Below are 23,034 nucleotides of genomic sequence, written 5' to 3'. Positions count from 1 at the left end.
TCCTGTACCTTCTTTAGGCAAGATTCTATCCTTTTGGTGTCAGTCAGAAAAATCAAAAATCCCAAGATGCTATTACCATCCCCAAATACTGAATCCTTAGAAGGAATCAATTGAGACTTCTGGTGGTTCACTAGAATTCCTAGTTCTTGTACTAACAAGTCTTCCTGAGGTCCTCCGTGTATTGACTCTTTGCGATGGGAGCCATTACTTTGGTGAAAACCTGAGGTGCTGTCATAACACTGGAGCAAAGAGCCTGAAATTTAAGTCTTTCCCTCGATCACAAACGAAAGGTACTTCCTTGATCTGGGATAAATAGGTACATGGAAATATGTGTCCTATAGGTCTAAGGACGTCATCCAATCTCCTGGGCGAATGGACGATAGGACTGATTGGTTTGTTTCCATCTTGAAATTTGTCAAGACAAAGACGGTGAGTGCTGATATCCAAGACAGGCCTCCAGCTCCCTGATTAATCGGGGACCACAAACAGACGATTGGAAAAATCTGGAGAACGAAGGTCCAGCACTGGCTCTATTGCTCCCTTTTTAAAAGACATAACTACCTCTGCAAGCGCCAAAAACCTCTCTGACCCTTGAATGCTTTCGATGCAAAATGATTACTTCCTCTGAAACGGGAGAAGGATCTCGGTCTGGACAGAAAGGGCTGAACTCTTGAAGGAAGAGACTGCCTCGCACTACACCAGGTGTCTCCTTTGGTCTCTTGGCGGACTGAGCAAGAGGATCAGAAGTGCTCCTCTTCTGCAGTTCAGAAGCTACGTCGAGGACTGTTGACTGAGTAACAGGTGCTTTTTATCCACAGTGAATACAAAAACACAGATCTTTGAGTGGCCATAACTTCCTCAGAGGTGTAAGAGCACCAATGCTCCCTCTTCTTCATAGTGCCCAGCATATAAAGGGAAGCTAGCTCATGGGAGCCATCAGTAATTCCCATCAATACAAGACAACACTCCCAACCAGTCCGATGAAAAGCTCTCTGGTAAGACCAAGCAAGATTTAATTTTGTCCAATCAAGAAAGTTCATGTCTTCAAACACTTTGAAGATGTTCAAGAGATATGCTAGTTCTTAGGCCGAAAACAAAATCTAGTAGATTTGGCCAGAATGTCTGGCCAAATCTACTAACCCAAAAGAAAAAAGTCCTCATTGGAAAGTCACAGATTCCCAAAGAAGGCACTTTCTTAGTGGCATACGAAAGATGCCTCCACCTCAATATCGAATGAGGAAAACTAAAAAGAGGTTCTGCCTTGATCCCTCTTTTCTGCATGCAAAGCTTCTATGTCCTTGAAGGTTTCTTTGCCAATGAAGAAAGAACCATTTACGGTACTTTGGAGGAAGCAGAAGGCATATCCATCACTAAAGTCAACGTGGGAGACAAAGGAGTTGTGGACAAAGAAGGCAAGTTAAGAGGCCAAAAGGAACTTCTTCAAGGCAACATATGCCAAAGAGGCCGCGTGATCCTCTACTTCTTACTCTTCAGATGAAATGGGTGAAAGATCTGTAGGAGCTTGAGTCATATCTGCAACCAGAGGAGCTTAGGGAGTTGGAGCTACAATGGGTGCCTGAGGATGCTCCGCACCTATGGGTGCTGGAAATGTACTAGCCACTACTGGCGCCTAAGCCAAAGTGGGCGCTTGAGTTGTGGGAACTTTAAAAAAGTAAGGCCAAAATGCTATCCAGTTTCAGGTGAATAGGGTCCACTTCGGCTGAAACAGCGGAAGTTATTGGAGGAGGAGACACTGATGGGGAGCAACTGCACCTTGCTGTGACTCCACACAAGAGGTGCTACCTGGGGCTTATTGATAGTAGAGGGTTTTGGTGCCAATGAGTGCTTGACTGCTACCAACAGCACAAGTGCCTCAGGAGCTGCAAGCACCGAATCCTGATGTGGGGCAGTCATACTACAACGAGTCTTGGGCACGGGGGGAGCACCCCCTTCTGAGAGGCAATCAGAAGAAAATTGCTCCGGGCTGTCCCAATGGCTGTAAGATGGGCTCAGTACTCTAGACCTCTTTACAGAAACCACAGGAGGCTGAGACTTACTGCTTGAGCACCGCTGACGACAAGGAGAGGAGTCTCCAGAACTGGACAACTTATGCACCTCCATAGATACATTTCCAATGGTTCTCTGTTGCAACCTGGGAAACTACAACAGATTGAACTGAGGGGGGCAACTGCTCGTGGGGAGACCCCACCAACCTCCCTTGGGCTACCAGTTTGACTCCTCCCATATACTGGGAAGTATGCCAGTGACCTTTACCTAGGAGAGTTGATGGGACAAACAGCCACCTCCTCCAATGACACTGCACTCTCACTTTTTGTCTTGTCCATCAGGACTTTCAATGATGAACCAAGCTGCTCCATCATCTAAAATATCAGTGAAAAGCATTTTTCAAGCTTTTCTTCTAGACTGGCGATGGGGTTGGGCTCGGGAGTGTGGGAGCCTGAAACTTGAGAAGGTGGTACAGCAAGAGAACTGGGAACTAGGGCTAGAGAAACAACAGGAACATTCAAATCTGACAATCCCTGACTAGCTGATTTCGAACTAGCTCTAGCTAAAGCCTTTCTCTTTCTATCTCTATTGTAAGTAAAAAAAACCTAAATCTAAATAGATATCGTCCAACTCAACGCAAATAATACTTCACCAAATGCTGATAAACAAAAGGAAGTCAAGAATTCCAGAATTAACTGCAGCTGACAACCAATATGTAGCCATCAGCCGGCAGAAACAAACTGAGCTCTTTACCAAGTGGTTCCTCCCTTTCCCCGAAAGTGGGAGGGGTTATTGTTACCTAGCCAAAACAAAACAGACAATTAGCGCAACCTGTGAATTTCAGAATTTAACAGCCGGATGAGTGAAACTCTTAGCTATATAATTACATGGTAAGTCCAATACTAATTTTTAAAAAAAATTTCAGCTGACTTCATCTAATCATTTTGACTTTTTTAATATGACAATTTGTCGAAAATTGCATTTTTCCTAACTATACAAACCTGAGGTCCTTTAACAATAGGAAGTAGCTAGCGGCAGCTGGAACGGTCATAAGCTTCGAACAAGGGGAGAACGGTAGTTAACTGCTTGTCCGATCGTCACTGGGAGGTAAACAAATCACTTTTGCTTTTGGCCCATGCAAAATACGCAGAGTGAGGGGTGGCATGAGGAGGGACTATATGTAAAGGACCTCAGGTTTGTATAGTTAGGAAAAATGCAATTTTCGACAAATTGTCATTTGTTCCGATACGTAATACAAACCCTCGGTCCTTTAACAATAGGAAGACTCACTTCTTGGTGGGAGGAATCTGAGTCTTTTGATGAACAGACTGGTGTTCGTCCATCCCTGGAATGCCTCCCTGGTCGTAAGAGCGAGGGAGGGATCCAAGCCTCTGTCCGATTGATCGGGGGTGTGCACCGCAGGATCAATGGTCAGACCTCTGGGCCGAGTACTAAGAGAGAGGCAAGCGTATCTCTTTGTACCAGCATTGTAAGAACTTTTTCCTTTACATGAGCAAATGTAAAGTAATGGGTTTGTCTCATGTAGGCATCCACTTTCTCCCCCTTGTTGGAGAAAGTGGTGGATATACACTCCTATCTCTAGTTAAAGAGATAGGATGGATTAGATTAGATTATAACATTTTTGGCACATAAGCAAAGCGCCGAGGAGCCGAGGGGCCAGTTCAGCGCTATATATAATTCTTAATAAAAAAAGTCACTGTCACACAAACAAACATACACACAACCGATCTAACATACAAATCATTCATTTATAAAAACCAAACAAGAAACCTAAAACAATTAAAAGAAAACTACAATTCGTAAAAAAGACCAATATTTTTTAAAAATGTCATAATTTGCTCTGCCGAGCACCTTCACCTAAAATATCGGCAAGAGACTTATTTGCCAGCAAACAAGCTCTACGTTTGGTTTCAAAATGAGGGCACTCCACCAAAATATGCACCACAGTCAAATCCACATGACATGTGGAACAGCGAGGAACCTGCCTATCTGCTCCACTCGTCATTAGATACCCGTGAGTATATTTAGTGTGGCCAATACGCAATCTAGCTAAAACTATCTCAGACCTTCTATCCATCCGGCTATGAGGGCCAAGGATGAACAGAACGCCTAATCGATTTCAATTTAAGATTATTATCTAAAGTAGACCAGTGGGCCTGCCACTGGTCTCTACAATAAAATCGAATGGTACTTTTAAAATCAGATACAGGGACGCCCATGTTGGAAATGTGCCTAAGCCTAGTTGCAGCCTTAGCAGCAGCGTCGGCTCGCTCATTCTCAACAATTCCAACATGGGACGGAGCCCAACAAAATCCAACAGAAAATCCTCTTCTATTAATTAAAAGATAAAACCAATCTTGTACTTCTTGCACTAAAGGATGGCAAGAGACTAGGCTTTTTAGAGAAGATAAAACACTCAAAGAGTCGGTAAAAAATGGTAAAAACCTTGTTGGTACAAGAACTATAAAAGATATATTTAAGAGCAGTCAAAACTGCCAGCAGTTCAGCTGTAAAAACAGAAGAATTAGAAGGAAGTTTCTTTTTAATTATATTACCACCAGTCACCTACAGAGCAACCAACACCATCAGAACCCTTCGAGCCATCAGTATATATATGATGAGAATCACCATGTTCGGAAGCATGGTCCAAGAAACTTGCCCTCAACTGTTCACCAGAACTGTTGCTCCTGCTGTCCCTAATTGGGCAGATTTCTAGCATGGTTCCTATTCCAGTAAGGAGGAAACTTTGAAGGCGAAATTTCAGCTACTGCAGGGGAAGTAATCCCACCTCCCTGGCAGAGCTTGCTAGTCGGACCTCAAGCGGCTTTGGAAGTCTCGGTCTATTTGGGGCTCTGTCAGTTGGTTCTCTAACGTACTTATAGTTAGGGTTTAGCTTTGACGTAAGTATTCTTGATATGGCTCTCAAGCCTAATTCCTCCCTACGGATAAATAGTGGGGGAAAACCGGACTCAACATATAGGCTTTCTACTGGTGAAGTTCTATAGGCTCCCGTACAAATACGTAAAGCCATATTATGACAACATCTAATTTCTTGCAGTGTTGTCTTGCACGCACAACCATAAACTTGGCAACCATAATCAATTTTGCTTAGGCATAACACCTGGTACATCCTCAAAAGGGTAATTCGATCTGCCCCCCAGTTAAAATTAGATACAACTTTAAGAATATTAAGTCGAAGTTTCACGTTACATACAACTTCATTAACATGTTGAGTAAAAGTTAATTTCTTATCAATGTAACACCTAGATACTTAATGCTATCTTCATAAAGGTAAAATCGAATCGTTTAAAAACAACGTAGGGATCTCTTCCACTCTTCGTAATCGACAAAATCGTATAGCTTTGGTTTTTTCTGGTGAAAATTTGAACCCTTTAGCACTGGCCCATGATGTTGAAGCATTAATAGCAGTCTGGATCATTTGACAAGCTTCAACAGCTGTGGACTTACTACAGATTATTGCATAATCATCAGCAAAGGCCAGGACCATGCACCCCGACAGGAACTTGTTCTAGTAGACCGTTGACAGCTACATTAAAGAGTGTTGGACTAAGAACGCTTCCCTGAGGTAACCCTTCTTCCTGAGGGAAAGCAGAAGAAATGTAAGAGCCCACTCTTACTTTCAGGTAACGTTCTGACAAAAAATCTTTCAGACAATAGAATAAATTACCCACAACACCCCACTCTACAAGTTGCAAAAGGATACCCCCTCGCCAGGTCGTGTCGTAGGCTTTTTCTAGGTCAAAGAACACTGCAACAGTCTGGTTTTGCACAGCAAAAGCATTCTGTATCTCCCGAGTAAGGAACATCAAAGGGTCAGAAGTACTTCTATTTTTCCTAAAGCCAAACTGCCGATTAGATAAAAGATTCTTTGAATCCAAATACCACACAAGTCGAGCATTGACCATCCTCTCATAAATCTTGCTAACACAACTGGTTAGAGCAATTGGCCTATAGTTCTTAGGAAGGAAGGAATCTTTAAAAGGTTTTAAAACAGGTACAATAATCGATATCTTCCAAGACTCTGGTGAAGTTCCTGAAAGCCAAAAACTGTTTAAAATGTCTAAAAGAAATTGTTTTGTACTTCTAGGCAAATTAAAAATCATTGAGTACAGTATATCATCTTCCCCAGGAGATGTTGGGGAAGATAACAAGATTGCATGATCTAATTCTTTCATGGTGAAAGGGAGATTATACGACTCTGAATTTAAACTTACAGCAGGAACAACCGTGGTACCATCCCTAATATTCCTGAAAGCAGGAGAGTAATGTAGGGCACTAGATATATTGGAGAAATGCCTACCAAAGGTTTCTGCAAATTTCTTCCTCCATGAATCAGATATGAAGAAGCCATCAATTTTCGAAAATAGGCAAGGGAGATGGAGAAAATTTCCCTTGCAGCTTTCGGATTCTGTTCCAGACAAACGACATAGGGGAATCATATTTTAATTCACTTATATATCTGATAAACGATTCCCTCTTTGCCTGCTTAAATATTTTCTTTGCTTAGCAAGAGCTCTTTTATAGATAATTTGATTTACCAAGCAAGGATATCTACGATATCTCTTGTAGCAAGTTCTAGTTATCTTTCGGCTCAAGGCGCATGCATCACACCACCAAGGTACTAGAGGACGACGAGGCTTACCAGAAGTTCGAGGAATAGACAGCATGGCACCGCACAGCAATATACTGATTAAATACTCGTAAGCGGATGTTGGGCTCTGAAAATCTTTTATATCTTGATCAACTTCAGTAGATTTTTTGAATAATCCCCAGTCAGCCTCCCCTACCTTCCATTTTGGTAAACATGGAGATGGAATATTTTTCATAACTTTAAGTGAATGGGCCAATGATCACTGCCATGATCATTCTGGTCTACTACCCACTGGTAATCTAACCTCAAGGACGAAGAGCAGATAGTGAGGTCCAATGGCTGAGTCAGTATTATGAAAAAAACTCATGTCTTGTAGGGGAACCATCATTCATCAAAGTGATGTCATTTAAGTCGCAGCTGTTCTATTATTAACCCCACCGGTCGCAGTTTGGCTCTCCCCAGAGGGTGTGCTTGGCATTAAAATCCCCCATCAAAATGAAGGGTTTAGGAAGCTGGTCTATCAATGTCTGAAGATCGTTTAATTCTAGCTGACGAGGATTACCCTGTGCATCCTGTAATCTACTTTCTAGTGATGGATCTAGGTATAAAGAACAAATAGTGATCCATTTATGATTGAAAACTTGAACTGCACAAGCCTGCAACACAGTGTTCAATTGAACACAACCCTATGATTAACAGACTTGCAGACTATGATGCCTGTGCCTCCCTGAGCACGTACACCTATCAGGGGTGGAGACCTATGGAATGAATAATTAAAACCCAAGTTGGGAGTGTGCTCTCCCAACTTTGTCTCCTGAAGACACATTGCAGATAGATCATGATCCCTAAACAGAACCCGAACTTGCTCTCTATTTGGTATAAAGCCACGGATGTTCCACTGCATGAGAGCCATTATTTAAAGGAAGGCATCTTAAAATTCCCTACTAATTTAGGAATCTGTGTCCTGGTGAGAGAGATCTTTTCAGTTTTACCTGTACTATTTGACCTAGATCTAGGTGTTACAGATCTTTTAGAAGATGGGCTTTCACTTGCCCTTTCAGTTTTACTTTTGTTTTTTCTATGATTGCTGAGTGACCGTGAATGAGGCGAAGAGGGAGAAAGGGCCCTCTTCTGACGAACTCAAAGAGGGCCTCTATCTCCTCACCGTCATCTCCACGGTGCACTGTAATGTCAAGATCAGGTGAGGGCTCAATGTCAGGCAATGTCCCTGACAGAGAGAAGTCGTCAACATATTGAGACCTCTGGCTTGAAACCCTTGAACCAACAGGGTCCCCTGGCTTGACCAGAGTCTCTGCAACATGGGAAACCCCAACAGGGGGCCCATGAGAAGCCCCACCAGGGGGGGCACGGGAGGCCCCAACAGGGGGGGCACGGGGTACCCCACTAGAGGGGGTGTGGAAAGCCCCACCAGCAGGGCACCGGGGAGCCCCACCAGAAGGGGCACCAGAAGCAGCAGTATTCAATTGATGTGCCTTCAAGGCATCCGAATAGGTTTTCCTGCCCAACAGCTTTTTGGCCTGTCCCACACTGATGTGTTCGTCAAGAGATTTTAGTAATGCATCTTGTTCTTTCTTGAATGCACTACATTTCTTATCACGGGCTCGATGTTCACCCTTACAGTTTACGCAAAACTACTGGTCCAGAACATTCCTCGTGCTCAGGCTGGCCACATGATTCACAGAGTTTATTTCTGGTGCAAATGTTAGAGGAGTGTCCAAAACCAAAACATTTAAAGCACTGGAGCACTCTCGGTCTATAAGGACGAACTTTCATCATTTCACTATCAAGAATAATTTCAGATGGCAGAGATGAACTTGTAAATGTTAAAATAAGCATCGATGAGCGGGGCACTTTAAAAACCTTCCAAACCACATCCGGACACATTTCCAAAATTTCCTCCTCATCCATTTCATGTAGATCTTCATTAAATATAACACCCTTCGCATAACTAAAATTATAGTGAGGTTTTACCTGTTTTATCATACCTTCCCCAGGATCAAGCTTCAAATTTAGAAGCATTATCGATTGAATATCTGTCTTCACATGAACTAAGAAACTATTACGCCCAAAGCGAGTTAATTCAGGACTCCCAACATTGCCGATCTTCTGGCTTACCAACCTCTTCACTTTGAAGAGGTTGCCTCTCTCACCATGAGTTGTGATAATTAACCACTTAGCTGGGTCTGGTGATCTGGAGGTTTTACTAATTTTACTATTATCTTTAATTTCACTTGGTGGTCTATAAATCTCAAGATGCCTAGGGACCTCTTTTGCCTCTGCGAGTCCAACACTCAATGAATCTGATCTGAACTCTCTGTAGGCTCTGTGAGCTTCAGATTCGTTATTGAAAAATACCCAAAATTCAAAAAAATGATATTGTTATGTTACAATAAAGTTTCATACATACTTACCTGGCAGATATATACATAGCTAAGACTCCGTCGTCCCCGACAGAAATTCAAATTTCGCGCCACTCGCTACAGGTAGGTCAGGTGATCTACCGGCCTGCCCTGGGTGGCAGGACTAGGAACCATCCCCGTTTTCTATCATATTTTCTCTCTTCCACCTGTCTCCTGCGGGGAGGCTGGGTGGCCTTTAATTGTATATATCTGCCAGGTAAGTATGTATGAAACTTTATTGTAACCTAACAATATCTTTTCATACAATCAACTTACCTGTCAGATATATACATAGCTGATTGGCACCCTTCGGTGGAGGGTAAGAGACAGCTTCTATATGGAATAGACAGGTAAACAACATATGTTGTAGGTATAAATAAAACCTTGGTTCCTACCTGATAGGTGGTAGACTTCGTGGGTGTTTGCCCAGTAGTCTGCATCACCTCAAGAAACTTAGCGAGATATATGATCTATGGCCAAGAGTTCTTGTGGGTCTGCCGATGGGGTCTTACCCACTTACTCGGCAGAGCCTAAAAGGACTTTGTCAATGGGTGCTGATCCACTTATATGACAATACACCTTATGAAGGAGCCACACAACCAATCCCGACCACCTGATCCTAACCATACGTTAGAACTACAGATTGTTAAGAGTTATCCCCGAACTCGTCACAACAATCGTAACTCAAAATCACTACGCACACATACATAATTTTCAAAAATTATACTCAACTAATTGGATATGACAAGAATTTTTACTGAAACAACATAGACGGCCGCCCGTGCTAGCCTAAGTCCTCTATTGTTAGAAGAGACTCGACCATATCCAAAAAGAAGAAAAGTATAAACATTTAAGGATTGGTGTCTGCTCCCGTACCCAGAATCGTATCCGCTGATACGAAAGGACCTAGAGAAAAACACTTCTCATATGTCACACGCACGTCTTTCAAGTAATGCGATGCAAATACTGAGTTGCATCTCCAAAATGTCGTATCTATTATGTTTTTAACGACATATTCTTATGAAACAAGAGAGACGTCGCTATAGCTCTAACTTCATGAGCTTCTATTCTCAACAGTTGTAACTGTTCGTCAGGACAGGCCTTATGAGTGTCTGTAATGACGTTTCTTACAACGAATGCCAGCGCATTCTTGGACATCAGTCTTGTGGGGTCTTTTACCGCGCACCAAAGACCTTGTCTAGAGCCTCCCATTCGATGCTTTCTCTGAAGGTAGAACTTCAGAGCTCTAACAGGGCAGAGAGACCTCTCTGTTTCTCTGCCTACGAGACTTGACATGCCTTTGACTTCGAATGACTTAGGCCAGGGATTCGTAGGATTCTCGTTTTCCGCTAAAACAGGGTCTGAAACGAGCAAATCGCTGAGTCTCCCTTGAATGCTACTTCATCCTGCAGAGCATGCAATTCCCTAATTCTCTTTGCCGTAGCTAAAGATAATAGGAATAGGCATTTTCGGGTAATGTCTCTAAACGATGCCCGATGAGGAGGTTCGAATCTTTCCGATGAGAGATACTTTAGAACTACGTCTAGGTTCCAGTTCGGAGGTACTGGTTCCTTATACTTGAAGTCTCAAAAGACCTTATGAGATCGTGGAGATCTTCATTATCTGCCCGATCTAATCCTCTGTTCCTGAATACAGCCGAGAGCATACTTCTATATCCCTCTATTGTGGATACGGCTAGATGAGATTTTCCTCTCAGGAATAGCCGGAAATCCGCAAATTTCCGCTATAGAGGTAGTGGAGGAGGACAACTTCTTGGATCTACACCTCCTTCTAAATACCTTCCACTTCGACTGGTATACTTTCGTAGTGGAGGTTCTGCGTTCTCTCGCGATCGCGCTTGCTACTTCGCGAGAAAAGCCTCTCGCTCTGACAAGTCTTTCGATAGTCGAAAGGCAGTCAGAGCGAGAGCGGAGAGGTATGATGGTTGTATGAGAAGATCCGTCCTTCCGGGTAGGGATCTTGGAAAGTCTACGCTTCACTCTACTACCTCCTTGAACCATTCCTGGGCCGGCCAAAAGGTGGCTATTAACGTCATCCTCGTCTCCTTTGACGCCACAAACTTTTCATTACTAACCCCCGGATTTTGAATGGGGGAGAAGCATAAACGTCTCTCGAGACCAATTTTAGCAGGAAGGCATCTACCATAAGTGCTCTGGGATCTTCCACGCCGAGCAAAACACTGTGAGCCTTTTTTGAAATAAATGTTGCGAAGAACTCCACCTGAGGAGTTCCCCACAGAGACCAGAGATCGAGACACACTTCCTCGTGTAAAGTCCATTCTGTATGAAGGACCTGGTTCCTCCTGCTGAGCCTGTCCGCCCTCACATTCCTTTCTCCCTGTAAGAACCTTGTCATCAGGGAGATGTTACTGTGATACGTCCAAAGTAATAGGTCTCTCGCGAGCTCGTAAAGGAACGAGGAGTGCGTCCCTCCCTGTTTCCGAATGTAGGCAAGAGGGGTGGTGTTGGGCGTCAACTCGTCCCCGTACTCCTCAAGAAGAAGGTTAGTCAATCCCTTCTAGTTAGACAAACCTTCTCTTCCACTATATTCGTTATCCGAGTTTTCCTCTAAACTCGGGATCTAAAAGGGTCTCCGCTCTCCTCCGAACATTCTTCTTCTTGCGGAAACAAACTCCTAACAGGAGAGGGGCGAAGGGAATGATAATCCTTCCTCTTTCCCGCTCTAATATTCTTGGAAGGCGTCATAAGCTTCGGCTTCTCTAGAATTTTAGAAGACTCTTCATGCTTACATGACGCTTCCCGTTTGCCAAGCGTCATGGATGACGTCTTTTGCTGACGTCTCGATGACGCTTTCGCGCTTGGAAGATGCTCAGCTCTCCAAAGGCGTCCTCCTTGGCGTCATAATATTTGGACGGAGCGTCATGTCTATGCTCCGTTTCCAATGACGCGTCGCTTCTAAAAGACGTCTTACTTCTCTCTGGCGTACGAAACTCTCGTAAGCACCTGTTCTCTCTCTCGCACTAGACGCTTCTGTAAGACGTTTAGCCGTTTCCCGTCTGTATGACGCTTGTCGTTGAACAGGTAAGAGAGGACGAGACTTCTTAATTGGAAGCGACACGTCCTTCCGACGTTGCGTTCGAGATGACAGTTGCTCTTGAACTGCTATAATGATTCTCTTGACGCTTCTCCCACGTCCAGTGCATGACGTCTTTCGTCATCACTCGGTGGGGAAAAAAGGAAAGGGTACTTCCGCGTACACTTCAGGTGACGCTGACGCCCCCTTCGCTTTCTTGCTAGAAGACGGAGAGTCATCTGAGAAACTCTCCGGACTAGAATCCCTGTCAGGCGTCATATGGCGCTTCAGCGGTTTCGACAAGTTCGATTCCCTCCACCCTCGTTTAGGTGAGGGAGAGGGAGAGGACGAGAACACTCGCGAAGGAGCTTTCTATAGTGCCCTTGAGCCGCCTGCAACGAAGCAGAGCTAGCTTAAGGAACGTCTGACTGTTGGGGATTCCCCACAACCTCCTTAAGGCTTTCGACTTTCCTTCTCCTCTGTGTTCGTGAGCTTGGAAGAGGTCTAGGCTTGGGAGTGTCGCAGGAGCCTGGCACCTACTGGTGCTTGGAGGAGAAATGTTTCATTTTCCCTTTTTAAAGGGACGAAAGGCGGACCTACCTCTCTTCTCTGGAGCCTTCCTTCTTGCGGGAGGTCTGGAGATCGGACCACCTCGAAAGGGCTGCGTAGAAGTGCTAGGTCCTTTCTTGTCCGATACTAAAGCAGGTTTCTTCTTCCTAGCTGACTGCGTCAGAAGATCCTGCGTCCTTCTCAGTTAAAGAGTGAGCCACGTCCTTCACTAACTTAGAAGGGAACAAATAGTTCGAAAGAGGTGCATATAGTAGAGCTGCCCTCTGCGCATGCGAGACTGCCTTTGTTAAGAAGGCGCCCTACACTGTCCTTTTCTTCAAAAGACCTGCTCCAAATATGCAGAGACTTCCAAAGATCCATCTTGTACTGCTTTGTCGATGCACGACAAAATGCATAACAGGGCTTTCAGGTTCGATTCCCTGCGAATCGTGAGCTTTCTTGGACATCACCCCAAGGGACCAATCCAAGAAGCTGAAGACTTCCAATACATGGAAAAGTCCCTTGAGGAGATGATCTAGTTCCGAAATACTCCAAGTAATGCGGGCAGAATTAAGACTAGGACGCCTTGAAGCGTCAACTAACGTCGAAAAGTCTGCCTCTGTAGTAGAAGGGAGAGCGATACCCATATCCTCCCCCGTCTTGTACCATATGCCTCTTTTCCCAGCTAACCTTGCTGGAGGCATGCAAAATACTGTCCTGGTTAAGTCTTTCTTCGACTTCATCCAGGCGCCTAAGGCGTGTAAAGCCCGCTTCATCGAGATGGTGGGCTTCATCTTCAGAAAAGACGAAGTCTTCTTCACCTTCGCACTCGAAAAGAGCGAGCGCGGAGAAGGAGGAGCAGCGGAGTCAACTCGTCTCCGTATTCCTCCAGAAGCAGGGTAGTCAACACCTTATAGTTGGACAAGCCCTCTCTTCCAAGATCGTCATCATCCGAGTTTCGTTCGAACTCGTGATAATCCTGAGTTTCTGTTCTCCTTTCAGAACTTTCCTCTTCTGGGGGAGACAAACTCCTGATCGGAGAGGGGCTAAGGGAATGAAAGTCTTTCCTTTTTCCCGTTCTGATCGACTTGGAAGGCGTCACAACCTGCGGCTTCTCTCGCGCTTTAGAAGACGTCATGTATGACGCTTCCCGCTCTCCGAGCGTCATGTATGACGTCTCTTATTGACGTTTAGATGACGCTTCGCGTTTGGAAGACGCTTCGCTTTCTAAGGGCTTCCTACTCGGCGTCACAATCTTGGACGGAGCGTCACGTCTAAGCTCCTCTTGATTTGACGCTTCACTTCTACAAGACGACTTCCGAGCAGGATGCGAGAGGACGAGACTTCTTAATAGGAAGCGTCACGTCCTTCCGACGGGGGCGCTAAAACTACCCCACAAGAGATGACAGTTGTTCCTGCACCGCCATAATGATCTTCCTTGACGCTTCTCCTACGTCTAGTGCCTGACGCCTTTCGTCATCACTCGGGGAAGAAGCATGATGGGGTACTTCCTCGTAAGCGTCAGGTGACGTTGACGCCACCTTCGCCTTCTTAATAGCCGACGGGGCGTCATCCGAGAAGCGCTCCGTGCTAGAATCAATGTCTTGCTTCATATGACGCTTCAGCGGTCTCGATAAGTTCGACTCCTTCCACCCCTCTTTTTTAGGTGAGGGAGAGGGAGATGACGAGAAACACTCGCGAAGGACGCTTTTTCTATAGCGCCCCCTTGAGCTGGCTGCCATGAAGCAAAGCTAGCTGAAGGGACGTCTGACCGTTGGGGATTCCCTCCGACCTCCTTAAGGCTTTCGACTTTCCTTCTCCTCTGGGCATGTGAGCTTGGAAGAGGTCTAGGCCTGGGAGCGCCGCAGGGACGATCAACGCCCGCCCCCTCCACAACACTGATAGGGCTCACTTCACTAAAATTTTCACTATCACTAGCCTTACCTTTCGAGTCCGCCATCTTGGACTTCATGTCTCGAATCGTCGCTTTCAGATTGGCGATTTCCGATGCCGAATAAAACCGAAAAGACTACTGAGAATGAGATTTATAGGGAGAATCTACAGTAGTAGGGTTAGAATTATTATTGAAAGGCTCAATAGGCCTTGAATTCACACCTTTCAGCCATTCTAACTCTATCCCTCTCTAACTTCTTCAAATAAGAAGTCAAAGTCTTCCATTCTTCTGCATTCAAACTCTCGCATTCCTTACAAGTGTTAATAGCAGAACACTGCACCCCCCTACATTTACGCATACAGTGTGAGGATCAACCGAAGCTTTCGGTATCCTCACCCTGCAGCCTACATTCACACACATTCTCACACTCACATTAGAATCAGACATACTGAGAAAAATCCAAAAGAGTTATTCCAAAAAACAGTCCACAGTAGCGAATGCCAAAACACGATCCAAGACGTCACCAAAAGTCGAAAAACGCTGATCAAAGTGTTGAAAAATGAATCCAAGTCAGGAGGTAATAACAACAATGTTGATACCACCGGCGACAGAGAAAATATGATAGAAAACGGGGATGGTTCCTAGTCCTGCCACCCAGGGCAGGTCCGGTAGATCACCTTGACCTACCTGTAGCGAGTGGCGCGAAATTTGAATTTCTGTCGGGGACGACGGAGTCTTAGCTATGTCTATATCTGACAGTAAGTTGATTGTATGAAACCCAATAATTTTTGCCTAGTCTATTCCTTACTTCTTTTACTTTACCAAATTTGCAAAAATTCATTAAATACAGTTTCATAATTCCAGTCTAAAGGGACTGGTTTCACATATAAAATGTTTGTAACAAGGAGGTCCTTTGAAAAAGGCTCCAAAGTCACAATGGAGGAATTAACAGAATTTTCCTTGTCCTTATCCTTGCCTAAGTCGTCAACAGAAGGTTTTAATGTCTCCATAAGACGTAGAATTTACGATTCGTCCAGGTAGCCCCCCACCCACCATGGAGCCACATTAGAGGACAGTGTTATCCCATACAGGGCTGCCTAGGGGGTACCACCCAGATATACACCCCACCCTCAGTGCTTAAGGCGTCATGATGTCCGTCGAGATCAGACCCAGCACTAAGAGCAGGGTTTGACATCTAAACTTTCCCCTCGCTCGACCACGTTAGGTACTCGAGTTCTACGGGTGAGGGGGCATGCCAACCATCCTCACCCTCCATCAAACTCCAATGAACAAGTCCAAATCATGTCCAAAACCAATCCAAGTCATCAACATAAAATCCGTTGCCTTATAGAAGGAGGAAGCAGAAGGAAGAAAAGTTTTAGTAAAAGGAAAAGGGCTGACTCATTTAGTTGGATCAACAGCTGGGCACCAAGGCCCAGCAAGAAAGTAGTTCCCACCAGGCATCAGGGCCCAGCTGCTGAACCCTAAGCCCCCCATCCTCGGCAAGGCTTCAGCATCTGGGGGGAGATAGGATGGAGCTCTGTTGAATAGCTTACCTGCATCTGACTCCCTTCCAGCAAGGTAACGACCGTATCCCTCTGCCCACAGGTAGAGGTAGAGAAAGATGGTGAAGAGAAGCCAGTCACACTCTCATTCGCACATTCATCTCCCAGTCATACCAGGAATCGATGCTGTTCGCCTGCTCGGGTGCTGGTAAGCTTACACAACGTGTTGAGCAGCCACCACAGGTCCCAAGGAAAAAGTATCCAAGGACTTGTGGGCAATATCCCGAAGGTAGAAGGACGTGAAGGTGGTCTGGTTGGCCCAGACACCTGCCTTCAGGACCTGCGCCACGAAGAAGTTCTTACGGAACGCTAAGGAGGGTCCGATACCTCTGACTTCGTGGGCTCTCGGTCGGAGCGTACGGATGTCGTCGCTACCATCAGCCTCGTACGCTCTCCTGATCACCTCACGCAGCCAGAAAGAAAGCGTGGTTCTTGGAGACTTCTTTCTTGGTAACCCCAGTGCTAACGAAGAGGCGTCGACACTCAGGCCTGAGATGTCGAGTTCTCTTCAGATAGCGCCGTAGCGCCCTCACAGGACAAAGCAGCATCTCATCCGCATCGTTATCGGTGAAGTCCAGAAGGGAGGGGATCGTGAAAGACTCGAACCTGTCGTCAGGGATCGACGGATTCTGAGTCTTAGCTCGAAGTTCGGGACGAAATCGAGCGTCACAGATCCCCAGCCTCTGGTATGTTTAACATCATAAGAAAGGCCATGTAGTTCCCCTACTCTCTTCGCCGATGCCAGGGCCAGCAAGAAGAGGGTCTTGAGAGTCAGATCCCTGTCTGACGACTCTCGGAGTGGCTCGAAGGGTCTTCGAGTCAAACTCCTAAGTACGAGTCACATCCCACGCAGGGGGCCTGAGTTCCCTGGGTGGGCAAGACCTTTCGAAGCTCCTCATTAGCAAGGAGATCTCGAACGAATTCGAGATGTCCAGTCCCCTAAGTTTTAGGACGAGAGCCAGGGCGGGCTCTATATCCTTTAACTGTGGGTACTGAGAGGAGCTTCTCTCGGCGAAGAAACACGAGGAAATCCGCTACCTGCTGAAGAGTGGCTCGATGAGGAGACAAACCCTGTCTACGACACCAACCACAGAAGACGGCCCACTTCCCCTGGTACACAGCTGCAGAGGACTGTTGGACGTGTCCAGCCATCTCTGTTGCTGCGCTACGAGAAAAGCCTCTCGTTCGCAAGAGATGGTGGATAACAGCCAGCCGGGAAGTTGAAGGGACTGGACTGCTTGGTGGTACCGTTCTACGTGTGGCTGGGCTAGAAGGTTGTGCCAAGTGGGTAGCTCTCTCGTGCGTCCGCAAGAAGAGCCAGCAGGTCCGGATACCAAACGGCTTGCGGACCGTTTGGGAGCCACCAGGATCATTCTGAGATTGGAAGTGACCAGGCGCTCGACTGATCACTTTCCGAATCCAGACAGAAGGGAGGAAAGGCGTAAGCGAAGAGGTTGTCCCAGGGGTGTTGGAGAGCGTCCTCTGCAGCTGCCCATGGGTCCGGCACAGCTGAGAAGAAAACCTGAAGTTTTCTGTTGTGCCGGGTGGCGAACAGGTCTACGACCGGTCGCCCCCACAGGTTGAAGAGCCTTTCCGCTACGTCTTGGTGTAGAGACCATTCGGTCCCTATCAATCTGATCCCGACGGCTGAGCTTGTCTGCTACTACATTCCTCTTGCCTGGAATGTAGCGTGCTGACAGCTCTATCGAGTGAGCCGTGGCCCACTCGTGCACCTGCACCGTCAACTGATGGAGCGGAAGAGACACTAGCCCCCCCTGCTTGTTGACATATGCCACTACTGTGGTGTTGTCGCACATCAACACCACTGAGTGTCCCACCAAGCGGTCCTGAAACTCTTGGAGAGCGTAGAACGCCGCCTTGAGTTCCAGGACATTGATGTGAAGGTGCTTTTCGTGATGGTCCCACACACCTGCAGTCAGCAACTCCTCCAGGTGTGCGCCCCATCCCTCGGTCGATGCGTCTGAGAACAGAAGCATCTCCGGGGGGGAGTGCGTATGGGCACTCCTCTTAAGAGGTTCTTGTCGTCGAGCCACCAGGCTAGGTCCTGCCTCACCTTGTCCGTGATAGCCACGGGAAAGTAAGGAGGATCCTTGGCCTGAGACCAACTCTCCCTTAGCCTCCACTGGAGAGACCGCAGGTGAAGACGCCCGTGAGGGACTAACTTCTCGAGTGACGACAGATGGCCGATCACGACTTGCCATTGCTGTGCTGCCTGTTCCTGCCGAGACAGGAACCGGCCGGCTGCCTCCCTGAATTTGCTGATACGCAAGTCTGCGGGAAAGACTTGCCCTGCTACCGTGTCTATCAGCATACCAAGGTACTTCATCTTCCATGCTTGGGTTCGAGATCGGACTTCTCGTAGTTTATCACGATCCCCAGATCGCGACAAAACTTGAGGAGTCGATCTCTGTCCTGTAGCAACTGCGAGCGGGAGCTCGCCAGGACTAGCCAATCGTTGAGATACCTCAGAAGACGTATCCCGTTCGAATGGGCCCAAGCCGACACCAGAGTGAACACTCGCGTGAACACCTGTGGGGCGGTTGAGAGACCGAAACAAAGTGCCCTGAATTGGTACACCGTCCCGTCGAAGATGAAGCGGAGGTACTTTCTGGAGGACTGATGGATGGGTATTTGAAAATACGCGTCCTTCAGGTCCACTGAAAGCATGAAATCGTTCTCCCTGATCGAGTCGAGCACTGAGCGTGCTGACTCCATCGTGAACCGCGTCGTGCGAACGAAGCGGTTCAGGGGAGAGAGGTCTATCACCGGACGCCAGCCCCCCGATGCCTTCTCCACTAGGAAGAGGCGGCTGTAAAAGCCCGGTGACTGGTCCTCCACGATTTCTACAGCTCGTTTCGCCAGCATGGTCTTGACTCCTGTCGAAGAGCGTTGTCCTTTGCTGATCCCCGGACATAGGTCTGTAGGTGGACCGGTTTGGAGATGAGGGGGGGGGGGGGGCCGAGACTCGAAGGGTAGTAGATATCCCTCCCGAAGGACGTCTACTATCCAGTTCTCGGCGCCGTAGCGCTGGCAAGTCGCCCAATGGCTCGCTAGGCACCCCCCCACTTCCGCAGCAGGTGAGGGGGAACGCGTCCCTAGCGTTTCCCTCCTCGTTTCGACTTCTTTCCAGCACCTCCTCGGGAAAGGAGGGCTGGGAGGAGGGCTGGTTTGCGGCCTCCTCTAGCAGAAGTTGAAACAACAGGAGTCTTCACACGGGGTTTGGACGGTGCAACCGTCTTCGCCGCCGTGGAAGCGCTAGCCAAGCTCTTTGGTTTGGCCGCAGTTACTCGAGATTGCCCAGTAACCTTCGAGACTGCCTGGTGAACTAAGCGGTCACTCTCGTCAGTGCGCGCCTTTCCACCGCAGCGTCCACCATCTCTCCAGGAAAGAGAGCTGGGGAACTCCTAAGAGGTCCATTTCGAAGCCCGAGTCCGCCTCACACCCCGGCCCCCTTGGTCACTCGGGTAAGGACTGCGTCCCTACGTCGAAGAACCAAGTTGGCCCACAGGTTAGCAGTCTGATGGGCGAGGTAAGAGATTGCTCTTCCTCCAGACTGGCACAGTCTCCTAAAAGAAGCGTCGTCTTCGAGAGCAGAACTCCCAGAGCCGGCCGCTACTTTGGATATTGTGAGGGACCACAAATCCAACCAGGAAACTGCCTGGAATGCTGCCATAGCGGTAGATTCCAGGGCAAGTGCCTCCTGCTGCGAGAACCATAGGTTCTCCGACAGGAGCTGCTGCAGGGACACACCTGAGTCAGCCTCGCTAACTCCGGGTTAACCTGTTTTAGGCAGTATCGGGTCTTCCGAAGGCACGTAAAATCGCCTCTGCCGCTGTAGAGGAGGAGGAAGCAGCTTAGAGGACCGTCCGGACTTTAGCGAGTCCTCCCGTCCTGAGACGAGATTCTCCACCTGATCCAGGACCGAGTCCGCAAGCTCCGATCGCGGCAACCCCACCATCATTTTGGGCTCCTCTTGGGACCCCAAAATGATTCGAGCCGGGCACGTGGGCTCTGCCCGTGGTAGCGGCGATCCTTCCGCAAGGTCATTATGCAGACGCATCAGCTTAATGACCTCTGCAAAGTTCCTCTGTATCTCGGGAGTTTACCGCAGTCTTGTGGAGTAGGACCGTCCAGTCCCTCCAGCAAGAGCATATCCCTCGATACTACTCCTTCAGAAGGAGGAAACAGCGACAGACCCCTGACGGTCGCCTCCAACTACTTGCGCGTACGTTCTGGTCGGTCCTAGAACCGTGCCTGAGCCGTACGGCGTCATAGCTGGGTCACGAGCGGCGCACCTCTCGTGATCGCTCCTCGGTACCTCGCTCCTACCCGGTATAGCCCGAGGAGGTTGAAGGTACGGGAGAGACAGACCTGGGACCGCTCCCCCCGCTCGCTGGCAAGGACCAGCGTGCGTGAGTGCCATGCTGCGGATCGTCAACCCGCGGTGACGGTCGAGCAGCAGGCCTAGCCTTGCCGCTCGCCTGGGGCGATTGGCTCGGCTGAGAACGTCGAGACCGATCTCTGCGTCAGGCGAGCTGCCGCTGGTCACCGTCTCCGCCCGGTCCCATCGGGAGCGGCGGACGGGTGACCTGCTAGGCTCTCTGTCGCGTCGAGACCGGCCAGCGTCCTCTCGGCGGCGTCAAAACCGCTGGTACCAGCCGTGGCTGGGTACGGCCCGGCGTGGGGACTCCTTCCTCGCCTCAACCCGTGGCCGGTCAGCGACCGTCACGTCAGCCCGAGCAGCCAGTTGATCGCTGCGAGAGCGTCCACTGGCCTGGCGAGAGTCTTCTGCTCCGCGCCGCTGTCTTGACGGCGAGCGAGCTCGGGCGTCAAAACTTTGGCTGGACGGTCTTCTTTGGAAGAGCGTCCACTCCGGTGCTTCTCGCGAACGAGAAGCGGCCGAGACGGAACCTGGTTTAGCGGCAGAACCGCTAGCACCAGGTGAGGACGCACAGCCGAGGCTGGTGCACCTCTGGTCCCAACCCCGTCGACTTCTTCTTCGCAGAAGAAGCGACGGGCCCCGTTCCCGAAGGTAAACAGGAGGACCAGCAGAAGAGCTCCCCAGCTCGCCTGAGCGAGCCGGGCCCTTAGAAGATCCCGAAGGAGTCTTCTTAGGGGGGGAGGAGGCAACCTTCTTCTTCTTCGGCTGTTTAGCCTTAGAAGTCGAAGGGGAAGGAGAGGCAGCAGACGACGAAGAAGACGACGAAGACGACGACGACACCTTCTTCCTCTTCCTCCTCTTCTTCGCCAGGCTCCGCAGGACAGACGTCAGGTCTTCCATCCATGAGGGAGCCGGGGCAGTTGCCGAAGCAACAGGGCCCGACTGCACCTGTCCGGAAAGACCTGAGACTGTGACAGCACCACCAACAGCAGGAACAACAGGAACAGGTCCGGGAACAGCAGGAACGGCAGGAACATCTGAAAGTGAATGAGCAGCAGGCCCCTGATCTGAAAGGGAATGAGCGGCTGGGACAGCAACAGGTACGGCAGGCACGGCAGGTACCACAGGAGAGCCAGGCGTCCTGTCGGCAGCTACCGTCATCCTCGGCACTGGCGGCAGGTCCAGGGGGGTACTCTCTGGGCAGCGGAAGTCCGGGGTCGGCAATACAAAGAATCCAGGTGGTGGTGGCACCGTCCTCTTTGGCACGGCAGGAATGGGTTTTTTGGATCGCAGCCGTGGGTGTCACCGACATATATGTGGTGTATACACCAGATGCGGTGGCATCTCATATGCTGGTGTCGAGATTGTGGTTGTTGTAGTGGTCACCGCACATGAGTGACCACTGCCGACCCCGCCAACCGCTGAATCAACCCCTGTATGCTCGGCACTCCCTGCAGTCCCAGCGACTCCCACACCTGTCCCAGGTCGTCCTTCGCTGATGGCACACCTGCGGAAGCAACAGTCGGGTTAGTTAGAGGGGTTTCCTCACGCCTGGGGGGAGAAGAACCCCCCCCAGAGCGGACGGAAGACCCCGAGTACAACTGGACGTCGGGTAGCGGGCGCCCTCATCCACACTCGACGGATCGAGAGAGAGAAGGACTCCGCTACCCCCCCCGCAGGGGAAGGCGCAAACCGTGGGGGCTGGCCGGGGGGCAGGAAAGAGGACGAAGTGTCCGTTACCAAAGGAGTCACTGGACTTTCCGATGACTTCTTGGGCGGCCTAAGTCTCTTCCTGCCCTCGTACAGCCACCCACTGCGCCTCGGACCAATTCATACATATTACACAGGGCTCGTTGCGGGAGCACTCTCGCCCCCGACAACGAGTACAAACCTCGTGAGGATCTACATCGACAAACGATCTAAATCCCCCACATCTACGCCCCTCCAGCCCGCCCGGGACACACACTACGGGCGACCGGGGGGCGTGGTGATATCTCCAGTTCTTCTTTCACTCATTGCAATGATCAACAAAAGAAATGCAAAAGTACTTACAATCACTCTGATTTATACAGAAAGAGAGGGCAAATACTCAAACTCAAAGCAAACGACAAAGCGGGCAGAGCGATGATGAGCACGTCCTTCCCACACACGGCCGAAAGCAAAAGTGATTTGTTTACCTCGCGCGGCGCGCGACGATCGGACAAGCAGTTAACTACCGTTCTCCCTTGTTCGAAGCTTACGACCGTTCCAGCTGCCGCTAGCTACTTCCTATTGTTAAAGGACCGAGGGTTTGTATTACGTATCGGAACAACTTTGAACATAATTAAGAGCAATTATTAAACTTTTTAACAGCATCCATTATACCAAGAAAAATTAATTAACAGTGAGTTGTGAAAGAAAAATATAGTGGGGCCCCATAGTTATCAGTGCGATTTTCTAAAAGGGTTGATTTGACACGCACGCATCCAACCTCCAAAAACAAACTAATACTACCTTAAGCTTGCAATACT

The 23,034-nt window shown here is 48.5% G+C and overlaps 1 protein-coding gene across 1 annotated transcript in view; it reads right to left on the bottom strand.

Moving 5' to 3' along the window:
* The window catches only part of LOC135211196 (mitotic checkpoint serine/threonine-protein kinase BUB1-like), a 201,531-nt gene that overhangs the window by 142,365 nt on the left and 36,132 nt on the right, over positions 1 to 23,034 (bottom strand). Inside the window, exon 8 of the mRNA XM_064244418.1 lies at positions 14,631 to 14,637. Within this exon, the coding sequence (XP_064100488.1) occupies positions 14,631 to 14,637 (7 nt within the window). The remainder of the gene's footprint in view (positions 1 to 14,630; positions 14,638 to 23,034) is intronic.

This window comes from Macrobrachium nipponense, chromosome 4 (genome assembly GCF_015104395.2).
Source record: "Macrobrachium nipponense isolate FS-2020 chromosome 4, ASM1510439v2, whole genome shotgun sequence".
NCBI lineage: Eukaryota > Metazoa > Arthropoda > Malacostraca > Decapoda > Palaemonidae > Macrobrachium > Macrobrachium nipponense.
The sequence above is the reverse complement of the archived record's forward strand: the minus strand, read 5'-3'. Positions and strand labels throughout refer to the sequence as shown.